Raw genomic sequence first — 15602 nt, forward strand, 5'->3', positions numbered from 1 at the left:
CTCTCTGAGAAGTGTTCTAAATCACTAATAGTTCAAGAAGAAGAAATTAAAGTAACTCAGAGGTTCCACTTCATACCTACCTGATTGTTAAATATTATAAAATAGGAAAATGACAAAATTTGGAGAGATAACAGGAAAAAAGGCACACTTGTGCATTGTTGGTGGAGCTATGACTTGGTCCAACTATTCAAGAAACTAATTTGGAATTGGTCCCCCAAAGTTACTGAACCATGCGAACCCTCTCATAAATGCTGATATCACTACTAGGCTTTCACACCAAAGAGATCAAAGAAAGAAGAAAGGACTTCTACATACAAAAATGTTCATAGCAATGCTTTTCTTAGTAGCTAAAAATTGGAAAATTATAGGGTATGGCTAAAATAATTATAGGATGACTAAAATAATTATGGCAATATGAATGTAGTAGATTATTATTTTGCCATAAGAAATTACAAAATAGCCAATTTCAGAGGAAATGAAATACTTTTCTGAACTGATGAAGAATAAAGTGAGCAGAAATAGAATAATTTATATGATGACAAGAGCATTATAGAAAAAAATATCCCTGAAAATCTTTAGAATTCTGATCAATGCTATGATAATTCATGAGTTTAGAAGACTGAAGATGAAACATATCACTCACTTCCTGATGTGAAGGTGATAAAATACAGAGAAACCTCTATTTTTAATCATGGCCAGTTGCATTAGCAAGCACCCCAGCACACCCAGGATGGCCTGCTAGCACAGGTCCTTTGATCTGGTTTTATAAAGGAAAGACAGCTTCAAAGGGGTTAACAGTTAAACATTGCAGACTTTATTCAATCTAACCTTCTCACAAGGGTTGCTGAGCACCAACTCCTACAGCATTCCCCAATCACCCTTCTCACAGAGGCCGGTGAGAAGGGGGAGGTCAACTTCCCCTACATCTTGATGGGGCCAATCGAGACAGGTACAACTTGTACATTCCCCAAGTCCCCTCAAGCCTCAATGGCAGCCAGTTGAGGCAAACACAGATTCCCCCCTGAAGCCTTAATGGGGGTTGATCAAGGCACACACAGCATCCTAGCTTGTGCATTTCAACTCTAAAGATTCCCTACTCAATGACCAGTGCCCACCTGCTTTATACTTCCACTCCAGCCCTCCAGGGTCCTGACCTTTACAATCTAAACAGGTGACACCTAGCCCTTATAATTTACCAGGGTTGTAGGGGAGATGTTTTGAACCATAGAACTCATATCTAACACCTGGGAACAAGAGATGATTATGGCCATGGATCCTGGAAAACCAAACTCTTTATGCTCACACTCCACCCCTCCAGGATCCTGGCCTTCACAATCTCTTGGGCCTTATAATCTACACAGGTGAACAACTTAACAACAATAATGTAAACCGCAAAAATACCATCACTTATACAAACATAGCTCATTACATGGTGGCCACATGGCCTCAAACACAAAAGTAACTTGCCCTTTCCCCCAACAAATATGGCCGCAAATAAAACACATCATTCAGTATGTAACACTCAGTAACATAACATAATATATAACATAACATACCTCCCACCTCATATATTCTTGGGGGGCCAAAATCTTCAGGGTTTGAGCAACCAGCTCCTTCTCACTCAGACACAGTCCCAAAATACTGTTCATACGATCGGGGGTCCCAGACCAGAGTCTTCTCCAACACAGCACATCTGCGGGGGGAGCAGAGAACATAACACACTCCACCCCTAGGTTACAGTAGGTTACAAAGGGTCCACGTCCTGAAAGTTCTTGTGGGTTCACGTCCTTTCTTTCATACTGCTGTCGCAGGCTCCCCACCTGGCACTCTCAGGTACACATGTGCTCTAATGAGCCAAAGAGGCCAAGTCCTAACACTGCTCCAGACCCCACTTTCAAGTCCTGAGGGGCAGCTGGGCAGCAAAGCCAACAGGGTAGGTCTCTGGGGGTTATGACACTTCTGCCATCCCACCATAGACAACTCCTCCCCTGCCTCAGTCCCAAACCATCCTGGGGGGATGCAGCAGGAAAGCACACTCAGTGCCCCAGCCTTGCTGCAAAGTTTTCTGTTGCCCTGGGGCTGAGTTTCGAGCTCCAGAGTTCTTCTTTCTGCAGGTCCAGGGGCCCACTGCTCCCAGCCCCTGCCTGAGTTAACATGCAGACAGCTCTCCGCTCCTGTTCCATGTTCTACCTCATGGGGGAAGGAACTGCTCCATTCCACTTCCACTGCTTCCATGGCTTCTGAACATTGCTCCAGCCCCTGTTTCAAGATCTGGGGGGCAGTGCTCCTGTCTGGGTCCTGGTACAGCAGGCTCCAGGGGCCCCTGTCCCCAGCTTCTATATTCCGGGGCAGCTCGTCTTCCCCCACCTCACATGGGGAGAGGCTGTTCCAGCTTGGGCTCTGAATACAACACCCTTCCAGAGTCTCTACTCCTCCAGCACAATCTGGGGTGAGGCTACTCTACTCGAACCCTGGCTCTGGCTCTGGCCATCCCCACCTCCCACAGCCTCTACTCTGGCCTCTCTCTTTAGAAGTGTCAGTGGGGTAGGGAGGGGGAAGGAGAGGTTGTCTCCTAGGGGCCCTGCTCTGAGCACCTGGAAAACCCCTCCTGCCAACTCGCTTGGTTTTTCTCATGTTGCTGCTGCTCCTCAGGCTCCATAGAGCCATAGCTACCACAGGTGCAAAAAACATCCAACAACTATCCCCGTCTCACAAAACTCCACACTTTCCTTTAGTCTGCGCAGATCCTGTCAACTATGCCAAATGTGTTAGTAAGCACTCTAGCACACCTAGGATGGCCTGCTAGCACAGGTTCTTTGGTCTGTTTTTCTTAAAGGAAAGGCAACTTTAAGGGGTCAACAGTTTTACTTTAATTACATTCACTAGTTCAAGCACCCTGAACATGGAGAAAATACAAGCAGAGAAAATATAAGCAGAGAAATTAGCATGGAGATCAAAGTAATACCACCACCTACAAATACCACTGGATCAGGGGAGCACCACTACATCTGAGTAGTCAGGGGGCTCTTAACAAATGGCTACTCAGAGTCCTGTCTGGGGAATCAACAGGTCCTCCTCATGAGCAAGTCTCCAAAGCAAAATCTCACCTCAGAATATATATACATGCTTCTTAGAGCCTGAAGGTATCACAACCCTTGTGACTCAGCCCCTAATTAGATTAGTACCAAAAGGTGTGAAAGCCTTTCTACAAGCAAGCCTCCCCTAAGCAAGCTTCCCTTTAGGCAAGTTCCTCCCCCAATGGGCTCTATGTCACTCAAGATGTATCACAGCTGTGATTGAACACATGTGGTCACATAGGCCTATTAATGGATGGGGAAGATCTTCCTATTCCATTAACATTACATGAGTGTAGGAATTTGTTTTGTTGGACTACACATTTTTATGATGTGAATTATTTAGTTCTTTTTGGGGGTGGGGGAGGTGGAGCAATGGGAGAAACAGATTACAAATGAATGTAAAAATTAAAAAAAAAATTAAATAGAAAGCAATGACAGCTGTCCTGGCTGTGCTCCTTTGGAACAGGTAAAAAGATGAATTAAGCTACAGGTTTGGTAATACAAATCATACACCTTTGAGTCACCAAATCATCATATTCTAGATTTGGAAGGGACTTTAGTGATCATTTTGCCCAAACCACATCACCTAGGTGGTTCAAGGGAGAGCAATGGCTTGGAGCAGGAAGACATAAGTTCAAATCTGGTTTCAGATACTCACTAGCTGTGCAACCCTGGGCGAGTCATCTAAACTCCATTTGCGTCAGTTTCCTTAAATGTAAGTGACAATAACGATAGCGCCTGCCTCTCAGGGTTGTTGTGAGGGTCAAATGAGCTAATATTTGTAGTATTTAGCATGGTCCCTGGCACTTAACACATGTTTATTTCTTTCCCTTTCCCTTCTTCTCTACAGGATCTCTGACAGGCAGCTCATCCAGGTCCCACTTAAAGTTTCAAGAAGTCCTATTGAAGACTCATAATCTTCCAAGGCAACCTATTCCACCTCTGGACAACTTTGGCATACATACACATACGCATATATCACTTTATTCTTTATTTTATTCTCTCTTTATTCTTCATCAGTTCAGAAAGGTATTCCCAGTTTCCTCTGAAACTACCTGGTCATTTCTTATGGTAAGATAATATATAAATGTATATGTGTGTGAGTATAGACATATACCTATAAATACACATAGAGAGATTTCTATATATCTAACTATATATAACTTGATTATCTTCCTTAAACTAAAACATACAAGCTATACTGCTAGTTGGTGACACGAATAGCACGCCTGACCAGGAATCAGGAAGACTTCAGTTTGAATCCTCCCTCAAACACTTACTCTGTGAATTGTCATGTTCACAAGGCAAGTTATTTAACCTTCCTCCTCCTCAGTTTTCTCATGTACAAGATGGGGATAATAACTTTGCCAGAGTTTTGGCGAAGATTAAATGAGATAATATATGTAAAATGTTTTGAAAATCTTAAAGGATGATATAGAAATGATAGTTGATTGATGATCGACATTAATAATGGAAAGAGCCCTGAATCAGGAGTAAGAAGACCCAAGTTTGAATACTGCCTCTGTTATTTACTATCTGCCTGACATCAGGCAATCCGCGTAATCTCTCCGGGTCTCAGTTTCCTCAACTATAAAATGAGTGATTTGGGAAGAGTTTTAACAAAACAAAAACATTTTTTTTCTAAAGAAACCAGAGAGGAATTTAGAAGGAGACAGGAACAAACTGGGCAGTTTGGTTGCTACTGTGTTAAATTTTATGTACATTTTAAAGACTAACAAAATTCATAGTTTCATATATATAATCCTCTGTCCTTTGTATAGTGAATTGTTCATATTTATTGATTTTTTGGTTAAGTTTATCATGAAAACAGAAAATTAAAAAAATAAAAAATGAGGAGGTTGGACTAGATTATTTTTAAGGTTCTTTCCAGCTCTAATTGATGACCTTATGAAATATACCTTCCTAGCTTTCATTGTTTGCTCCTAGTTCTTTTCCCTGGGGCCAAGTAGAATCAATTTAATTTCTCTTCCAAGTGACAACCCTCCAAGTACCTGAAGGCAGTGATCATATCCCCCAATCTCTTTTTCTGTCTAAACATCCACAGTTCCTTTGACTCAATTTTCATACATTATAGTTATGTCTCATAGTTCACAGCTTTGAATGAATTCTAGATATAATGCAAAGACAAGAACATAAGCAAGCAGTGGCCTGGCAGACATTCATCATAGCACAGGTAAACTGCATTTAATGTGTAATATTTACTGTTACTTCCTTACTGCCTGAAGGCCAGGTATGTTATATTTCACATCTCTCCTAGGGTTCTTTGATTACTTTAAAGGGATTTGGAGTATTTAGGCTTTCTGCCAATGGCTTCAGCCTCCACCAGTGGTGTTCCTTCAAATGTAAGTGTGGATCCCCTGTACCCCACTTCCGTTTAACAACTAAGAATTGGCCTAGCTTTTACAAAGGAATATTTGCTTCAAAAGGTGTAATAACAAAATACAAACATACTCCCCCAAATATATGGGCCTTAATCCCCTTCTAACTTCCCAGTGCCACCTAAGTCTCTGGGAGGGGAAGGAGATTAGGTTTATACTAAGCTTGTTTCCTATAGAGTGTACTCTCCCAAGTTCAAGCTCAAAACCTATCTCAGACTCAAATTCCAGTTCCACTGGCTTCTCAGGGATCCTCTGCTGGTGTGTCTGGCTATAAAATCCCACCTGAAATCCTGGCTGACTCCAAAGTCCCTATGGCTCAAGTTCCCTAATGTGGTAGGGATCCCTGCTGGCACATGAAATAGAGGACAACCAGTGGTGGGATTCAAATGAATTAACAACCAGTTCTCCACCCAATGGAGCAGAGCCACCCCACAGCTGATGGGGGGAGGGGGAGGGGCAGGCTTGCCCCACCCCACTAACAACCGCTTTGTGGAACTAAATCTAAAACTAGGTACTGGTTCGGTTCTACAGAACCAGGGCTAACTGGCTGAATCCCAACACTGGGGCAACTGAAACAGAACAGAAGCAAACATTCCCAAGGCTGTGGCTATGGTATCTAAAAGGAGAGAAGGATGGGAAGGTAACCCTTTCTATTTCACTTCATGGACTCTGCCTTGTTGATGAATTTTATGTGATCTTCACTCTCAGGCCTCCGCAGGCAGGAGCGCACAATAAAGAGAGATCATCTAGGCCTGGCAGTTTTTAAGAAGAATTATTTTAATCAGTGTCTTCTGTTTCTTACATCATCCTAGCTATGCTCAGTTTTCTTCCCTCCTTTTCCTCCTGGAGAGCCATCCCACATAACAAATAATAATTTTTAAAAAGAAAAAAAATCAGCACAACCGATCTATACTTTGAAGAAGTCCACAAACCTGCAGTCCTTAATCACCGTGGACTTCCTACCTCCATGAAGGAGGTAACCGGGGGTGTCTTCTCAAATCTTTTCATTCAAGTTTGATCTTTAATAATTTGTCACCCTCACTTTTGAATTTTTGGTATATAGTTCTTTCCCTCTGCATTATTGTAGTCATTGTGGATATTGTTTTCTCGGCTCTGCTTTCTTCACTCTGAATCAATGCATAAGGATCTGTCTACACTTCTTCCACACGTCATCTCTTACAGCGCGGTAATATTGCGTTACATTCACGTACCTTAATTTGTTAGCTATTTCCCCAACTTTTCGCTAATGCAAAAGTGCCTCTATAAAAATGGGGGTGTTTGTGGAGACTTTCTTCTTAACAATAGCTTCCTTGGGGTATCAACCCAGGATCGGAGTCTCTGATTCAAAGGACACGGACGTGTCAGTCACTTTATTTGCATCATTTAAAATTGATTTCCAAAATGTTTGCCCCATTTCACAGCTCCACCAACGCTATATTACTGTGTTCATCCTTCCACGAGTGCTCCGGCGTTGACTATTGTCATTTTTTTGTTATTTTTTTTCCAATTTTCAGGGTGTGAGGTGAAACTTCAGGGTTGTTTTGATGTGCATTTCTCTTATTATTAGTGACTTAGAGAGTTTTTTTCATGTTGTGAATAATTTGCAATTCTTTTGAAAACTTCATTTCCGTTTACCATTAATCTACCCTCCATACATATATATATGACACATACAGTAGAACCTGGGTTTACGAGTAATCTGGTTTATGTATGCTTCACTGGACGATGAAAATTTTTTTGCAAAACTTGTCTTGCAGGAGGAACAAAAATTCACAGTACGAACATCGTGTTTGGACTTGAACGACTCACGAAGGGATGATGCTCAACTAGGGCAGCGGGTTTTTTTTTTTCTTTTTTTGCTTTCATATGTCAAACAAAGGAACCTCAGGTCATTATACCACCCGATCAGCCTCATTTGGCGTTGACCCTTCTCGAAGGGAATGGAGGTGGATGCTGAAGACATTCAAGAGCTGGTGGAGGAACCTAGCCGGGAGCTGACAACGGACCAAAGATGGATCTGCATGAGGAGCAATGGCGAGAGGTTGCGGAGGATATCTCATCTGAGGAGGAGGTTGAGAGGTCGGAGGAATCCCTCACCTCGAGTGAGATTAAGAAGGTTTATCAGACGTAGGAAAAAGTGCCAATTTTGTTGAAAAACGTCACCCAAATAAGGCTGTAGCAATGAGAGCCACGAATATTTCTGACAATAATGCAGTATCACATTTCTGTGACATTCTGAAAAAATGACGAAAACAAGGGTCGTTAGATAGATTCCTAGGCAGAAGCAAACGTAAAGAAAAAAAAAATCAGTGAGTCAAAACATGAAAGTGATTCTAAAAAAAGAAAAATAAGTGAAGGCAGTAGCGTTAGTCTTACTTTTAGTGAAATTAGCATAAGAGAGAACAGTCCTGACGTGGAAATCCCTCATGTTCTCATGGAAGGAGATTCTCCTTCCAAGCAATGACCCTTCCTCCTCCTCCTCCCTCTCTCGTCTCGCTCACGCCAGCCACGACTCTTCTCAAAGGTAAAGTGCAGGTTAATTTGTTTTATTTTCTGTTTATATTGTGTACTAATCATTGCTATTATATTTCAGGTGCATTAGGGACAAAAAGCTTATTTGAAATTATAAATAATTATTTTTGTATGAATATTTTTGGGGAGGTGGTACCTGTCATATGACTTTACATTATTTCCTATGGGAAAATTCGTTTTGCAATATGAACAAATCACATGACCAACAGAATCTCGGAAAGAATTAAATTCGTAAACCGAGGTTCTACTGTTCTACTGTGTGTGTGTGTGTGTGTGTGTGTGTGTGTGTGTGTGTGTAAATTGTTGATGCATCTTGGATACCAAAAACTTATCAAAGAAATTTGATACAAATATTTTTCACCCTCAGACTATTTCCCTTCTTCTAGATATATTAACGTTGTACTGAAGCTTTTCAGTTTCAAGTAATCAGAATTATCCATTTTGTCTTTTGTAGTCTCTACCCTTTGGTCAAGAAAACATCTCCTACCCATAGCTATAAGAGATATATATCTGTTCCTCTTCAATTTTTAAAAAAGTATGATCTTTAATATTAAGGTCACATTTATTTAGAATGTTTTGTGGAGTGTGGTATAAGATGTCGATTTAAGCCTAATTTCTGTCAGGTTGCTTTCAAGTTTTCCCAGATGTTTTTTTTTTTAAATCAAGTCAGGAGTTTTTTCCTTGGGTAATTTATGTTTTCCATTTTATCAAATACTGCATTATTCTATTCCCTCTTTCCCTCTGGTGGTTGCAGAATAAACTTGTGTTATTCAAATTTCCTTTCCTTTATATTTGAGTGTCTTTCTCCTGATTGCTTGCAGAACTTGTTTCTGAACTGAATTTTTTTATTTAACTATTATATGTCTTGGAATTTGAAGTTCCCTCTCCCCACTCTTTTTTTTGTCTGGAGGTCTATGAATTCTTTCATTAGTATTTCATTTTCTATGTTTAAAAGTTCTGGACAATTCTCTTGTATTATTTCTTGCATTATGGGGTTCAAGATTTTTGTCCTATCATTTTCTTCTGGGACCTATGATTCTTATGTGGTCTCTATGCATCCTGTCTTCAAGGTCAGTCAGTATAGTTTTGCTTGCATAGTGAGAATACTTTCTTTCAATTTTATTTTTGCTTCTTTAATTTGTCCTCACTTCTGTATATTTTCATTCAGAATCCATTTCTTTGGTGACTCTTATAGTGTTTTTTTAAAAAAAATTTGATCCATTCTTTTTGCCATGCAGGGCATAAATTCTGCTCTCATTATTTTCATTTCTCTTTTAAATCAAGAACATCATGTCATGGTTCCATGTTTTTCCCCAAATCCTACAAGGTCCTCTGTCTCATCAATGATACATTGTTTTCCTGGAGATCTGGTGGCTATATTTCTTTTTGCTGTTAGTACTTTCCCTTTTTGATTTATCTGCTTATGTTTTATGTCCTTGATTTTTCTTCTTCCTGGAATTTTTAGGAATTTCAATATTTTTTCCCCCTATTTTTCTCCATTGCTCACTCTCAGACTCTGTCCCCTCTGATGGTGGTTTCCCTGGGGGCTGAATTTCAAAGTGTCCTTGCCTCTTCCCACACTGGGTAATTAATGGTTCACCAGCCTAGGTCTCTGTACCAAGTAAGTTTTGGGAGGATGAAACTTGCCCCAGCAGATGGCTGTCCTGACCTAAGCAAACCTCCAGAGCCTGGAAGTCTGTGACCTTAACTTGCCTCGGCTCCAGATTCCTTATCCATAAAATGGAGAGTTTGGATTAGATGACTTCTGAGGTCCCTACAATCCTGTGATTCAGAAATTTTACATAAATGTGTATTATCTAAACTTTATGTTTTCCCCAATTGCTGTATATAGGAGCAGATAATAAATGTTTATTCAATTGAATACAGTCCTATAGAACAAGAACTTACTTTGTGTATTAGAAGAGTTTTATTCCTATGCTGTCTTTTGGGGGCAGAGAAATTTGAGGAAATGTTTTGATGAGACCAGACTTGTTTTTATCTAGAAGAGACAGATTTCAACTTCAAGGAAAGGGATGTAGTTTACACCTAAGGAAAAATTTCCAGGTCTTGAGGTCTGAACAGATGACCAAATGAAATTGTGGTATGAATCACTTTGAAAGCTCTTTACTGAGCTCACCCAAAGATGACTGTTCTTATATGAGACTGAAAAACATGTCAATTCCCCCAGAATATAGGGGTGGGATTGAACTCTCCTCTGAAGGAAATATTATCTTAGGATCAAATTTTAGAACCACAGCCTAGAATAAAATCTTGGAATCACAAACTAGAATTTTGGAATCACAGAACTGGAAAAGACCTTCAAATACAATCTGGTTCAGTTCTTTGCCTTATATAGATGATTAACAGGTCCCAATCAATAAAGTATCCTCCTCTCCCTGAGTTCTTACACATTTCTAGTGACTCTACATTTCCTTATCACCTTCTTCATTGCGCCTGAGACCTCCTTATTCCTCAGGCTGTAGATGACAGGGTTCAGCATAGGTGTGAAGACTGTGTAGAAGACAGACACTACATCATCCTGTCCTGGTGAGTGATAGGATGATGGCAACATGTAGGTATAGATGAGTGGTCCATAAAAAAGGTTGACCACTGTCAGGTGGGAGGAGCATGTAGCCAGTGCCTTGTGGCGCCCCTCAGCTGACTTCATCTGAAGCACAGCAATCAGGATCAGAGCATAGGAGGTAGTGATAAAGGCAATGGGCACCAGGAGCACTACCACACCTGTAACAAATAGCACTTTTTCATAAGCAGTTGTGTCAGCACAGGCAAGTTGCAGCAGGGAGGGCACCTCACAGAAGAAGTGGGCAATCTTCTTTGAGCCACAGTAGGGAAACTGTAAGGTCAGAATTGTCTGGATGGAAGCATTAAGTGACCCACCAAGCCATGAGGTGATTACCATGAGGCAACAGATCTGCCTGCTCATTAGTATTGGGTACCGGAGTGGGTTACAAATAGCGACATAGCGGTCATAGGCCATGAGAGCTAAGAGCAGGCACTCCGCTGCTCCCAAGAACATGAAAAAGAACATCTGGGCTCCACATCCCCCGAAAGAGATGCTTGTCCAGCCATAGAGAAAGCCCACGATCATCTTGGGGACTGTGACTGAGGTGAAGAAAACGTCTAGGAAGGAGAGTTGACTGAGCAGGAAGTACATTGGTGTATGGAGCCTTGAATCCACCCAGATCAGAAAGACCATGGCCACATTACCTGTCATAGCAAGGACGTAGATCAACACAACGATGCTGAAGAGGAATAGGTGCATTGGACTGTGGTTGAAAAGGCTGGTGAGGACAAAGCTAGATGTGGTGGAATAGTTCCAGTGGTCTGCGACTGCCCCCTTCTGGGTTTGGCTATGACAGAAAAAGAGAAAAGCAGGACAGTTATGTCATAGAAAGAGCTCTGGCTGTGTTTATATACCAGACCTAAACTGATGTAAAATAAAAACAAACTATGCAAGGGATTTAATTTACACTTCATAAAATGTCTCTACTTAATCTATCAGTATCAGTTTCATATTAAGACAACTGAACCAGTAGGAATAGAATTCTTCTCACCCTTCTCCCTGTAACCCACCCCCCCCCTCCACTCGCAGCCCAATTCTCACCTATAAGGTAATGAAGTCAGGAGAATTGCTGAGCATTAGCAATAACCTAACATTGCCCCTGGTTGGTGGTGGGGTTCTTTCCTTTTTTTCTCTTTGTCCTTTGCTCTCTCTGGCCAAGTTCATGTTTGCCTGGATGTGGCAACTGTCTCAGCTGTTTTTCACATTCCAGGAGGATTCCTAGGGCTAGCATGGATGCCTCTCTTCTTTCCTTTCATGAACCCAAGACTGAGGTTGCTTGTTCATAAGTATTTTACTCTCATTGAACATAAATAGGAAAAATAAAATAAACTTATAGAGGTTACAAAGTTCAGAGATCTTAATGTTTACATAGCAGATTATAGAATGTTTCATAAACATTATGACAATCCCATCACAACAATCTTGTAAATTAAGTTTGTTGGAAAATGTTCATAAACAAAAAATTTTTTATACAGGAGTGAGTGAAGGAATGATTTAATGTGATTCTCCAGAAACGGGCTACCAGGGCTGGAATGCACCAGGGGGCCTAGATACAGAAACAAAGCAAGCTTTAATAAAGTTAATCATTCCCGGTCCATCTCTTCAGAGCTGGGATTGATTATAATCTCCCCTATATTGCCATTACGTGTTGCTCCTTGACATGATCTCCCTCTGGGTCATGCTACCCATGTACAGATAATAAAGCTCTAATTTTATGCAGGGCGTGTCAGCTACTATGTATGCGTACTGCAAGTCTTTGCCCTACTTTTGATTGCAGACCCAGTTGAAACTGGTTTTTCCCTTTTCTGAGATTTGTTTCTTCTTTTCTCAGCACTCCCTTCTAATCATGTGACTCCCAGATGTTTCTTTCTGTGGAGGCCAAACTTTATCCCTTTCTAACAATCTGTACCAGTCAGTCCATAAGCATTTATTAAGCATTTATGTATCAGGCACTGTGCTACTTTAGGTCATTTGTGTGCTTTTCAGGATACCACAGCTACTTTAGCAGTGCAAATCTAGTCAAAGATCCTGTTTCCTTGGCCAGCTAGCACTATTCTCAGAGTCATCTTGTGTACTTTTGGTATTTTTTTTTCACCCTTGCAATAGTAGTTTTCAAGAGCTGTGCTGTTTTGTCCCCAGTCATTCCACCATCTCAGCTAGAAATCACCTCACTCCTATCTAGCAATTTCTTCATCCTAATCTCCCTATGTGGTCAGCTGCTGTAGTGCCTCCAAAGAAGTCTAAGTATGTGCCTCTCCCTGGTGGAGCTCATTTCAATTCCTGTTACCTTTCAGTATCCAAGATGGTAGCTGTGACCCTTTGTGTTTTCAGGTGCCATTAGTCTTTGACTTTACCCACAGTAAGGGACAGGAACAAATCAAATTACACTGTTTTCCAGCTTCCCCAATACATTCTGACTTTTTTTTTCATATAGGGAATGCTTCCATGAAGAAATTCCCTCTACTATTGAAGACAGGCGCCTGCCCTGCAATTGGTCATCTTAGAGAATTGTTTGGGGGTACTGAGAAGGTAAATAACTTGCTTAAGGCCACACAGCCTGCATATCAAAGGTGATACCTGAAGCTGGGTCTTGTGGGTACTTTGATATTATTATGAAGATGAAATCAGATTACAATGAATATTTAGAACACCCTAAAACTTTGAAAGAAGTTATAAAAGTTATAAAAGGGCAACAAGTGGATTGTGGAAGAGGAAGGTTGGCCCTACTTACTTTGGGATGGCATGGAATATGATCCTTAAAGTCCTTTTTATTTTATTTTTTTTTTAGCACCATCTAATCAAGATGCTTTCTTCTCTTCCATCTTTTTCTCTTTGAACCAACTTGGTTGGCCCCTGGAATAGCAGAAAGCTTCTTAAAGTGCCGGTCCTCAGGCAATTCCAAATTCCTTTGGGAATACTTTGCATCTGGCTTGGGGTTCTAATATTGCTATCTTATTGGTTAGTAGCTGACTGTGATTGATATATGTGATAGCAAAATCCCCACTGGGCTCAATCTTTGTAAAGGACCTTGAAGAGCTTGGAAGCTTAGAGGTGGAAAGAGTTGTAGTCATTTTGTCTGCCTAATACAGAAATCCCTCCTAGAGTATTCTTTTTTTTGGGGGCAGGGCAATTGGGGTTAAGTGACTTGCCCAAGGTCACACAGCTAGTAAATGTGGCAAGTGTCTGAGTTCAAATTTGAACTCAGGTCCTCCTGACTCCAGGGCCTGTGCTCTACTCACTGCGCCACCTAGCTGCCCCACTCCTAGCGTATTCTTGACATATGCAGCTTCTGCTTGAACATCCAGTGAAAGGGGAACTTACAATATCATTGTAAGGAAGCTTATTCTGCAATGTAGAAATTACCGTTAGAAAATTCATTCTTACATTGAATCTTAAAAAACCTCCCTGTGACTTCTACTCGTTGGTCCTAGTTTGTTCCCATGGGGTTGAACAGACCAAGTCTAATTCCTCTTCCAAATGTCTGACTTTGAAGTATGTGGAGACAATGATTACGCTTTTCTTATCTTCTCTTTTTCTGGTTAAACATTTCTCGTTATTTTATTAGATCCTCATTTAAAATAGTTACAACTCAATCACCTTTCTCTGGAAGGACTCTACTTTATCCATGCCTCTTTTACAATATGACTCTTAAGTGTGAGATTTGTGCTATGTATTACGTGTTTAAGTTAAACACTCCCAGATTTCTTGTCTGTGCTCCAGAATTTCCACTGGATAAAGAAATTGCCTATGTAAAAACTCAGAAATATATTTTTAATTAATGAGTTAAATGTAAATTATCATATAACTGACAGGCAAGTAGTATAATTGAATTATCTTTACAATAAATTAGGGCTTACTGTTTAAATTAAGTGAACCAAATGCTTGTGGAACATATAGCAAGGCAATAAACAACCAGTGTTTATTGGAGAGAACAGCTGGAAGTTTAGAATTCTTCTGTAGAAACAATTTACAAAAAAAAAATAACTGATTATAGCTACAAACTGTAGCTATCTCAGGAAAGGTAGCTTTTAAAGTCTTATTTAGATCTTTGGCAAATAGCAGTTATCAAGGGAATAGTTAAGGGGAGTCACAAAGAATTCAGTGGAAGAGTACGATTCGTGTTAGAGGTCCTGTTTTGAATTCTGCCATTTGCTATCTGTGTGACTTTGGACAAGCCACTTAACCTCAGTCTACAGACTTAATGGGGTCATGGATTTGTAGCTGGAAGGGATCTTAGTAGAACCTCTTCATTTTACAGATAAGGAAATGAGGCCCAGAGAAGTTAATGGTTTATCCAAGGCCATTTAGGCTTGACGTATCAGAGCTGGGATTTGAACTCAGACCATCTGCCTCCAAATAGCAGGTGTATGCTTTCCAACCTGCCCTATTCTCTCTCCTCACCTGTAAAATGAGGGAGCTGGACTAGATGACCACTACAGTCATTTATACCTGTGGTCAACATAGTATAATGAAGAGAAAACCAGGCTCAGTTTCTTTCTAGCCATGTGACTTTGAGTAACTTACTTCGTGGACCTAAGCTTTAATTTTTTTATCTATAAAATAGGATTAATAATATCTGTCCCACTTACCTCACAGGGTTGTTAACGAGAATCATGTGATAATAAAAATTCATCACATTTATATGGTGCTTTTAAGGTTTGCTAAGAACTTAGGTAGTGCTTGAGCCAAAACAAAGTTCAAATCCATCCTGAGACAATTACTAGCTATGTGACAAATCACTTATCTCTCAGCCTTAGTTAAAACAGGGACAATAATAGCACCACTTCGCAGGGCTGTGGTGAGGATAAAATGAGATAGTATTTATAAAACGATTCGCAAACCTTGAAGAGCTATGTGCATACTAGCTATTGTTATTAATGCAAATATTTTTCACTCATTTTATGGATAATGAAATTAGGTTCCTAAGATCACATAACTAGAAGGTGGCAAAGGCAAGACTCAAACCCAGGATTGTTTTACCTAAGAGAACATGCTGCCTTTGGGTATGAA

At 40.5% G+C, this 15602-nt stretch overlaps 1 protein-coding gene across 1 annotated transcript; it reads right to left on the minus strand.

Annotated features, from left to right (window-relative positions):
* Positions 1-10412: 10412 nt before the first annotated feature.
* On the minus strand, positions 10413-15207 carry LOC118857903 (olfactory receptor 2Z1-like). Its single transcript, XM_036768373.1, has 2 exons — positions 15182-15207; positions 10413-11379 (listed from the first exon to the last, which is right to left on the minus strand). The coding sequence occupies exons 1-2, from the start codon at positions 15205-15207 to the stop codon at positions 10413-10415; spliced, it is 993 nt and encodes a 330-aa protein (XP_036624268.1).
* Positions 15208-15602: the final 395 nt, after the last annotated feature.

This window comes from Trichosurus vulpecula, chromosome 7 (assembly GCF_011100635.1).
Source record: "Trichosurus vulpecula isolate mTriVul1 chromosome 7, mTriVul1.pri, whole genome shotgun sequence".
Classification (NCBI taxonomy): domain Eukaryota; kingdom Metazoa; phylum Chordata; class Mammalia; order Diprotodontia; family Phalangeridae; genus Trichosurus; species Trichosurus vulpecula.

Bases quoted from the DNA above. Each gene is read 5' to 3' on its own strand.
- LOC118857903 (XM_036768373.1), bottom strand. From the start codon at position 15,207: ATGATTCTCGTTAACAACCCTGTGAG. The intron at 11,380-15,181 runs GTAAGTGGGACA...TTTCTGTCATAG, and splicing joins CTCGTTAACAACCCTGTGAG to CCAAACCCAGAAGGGGGCAG.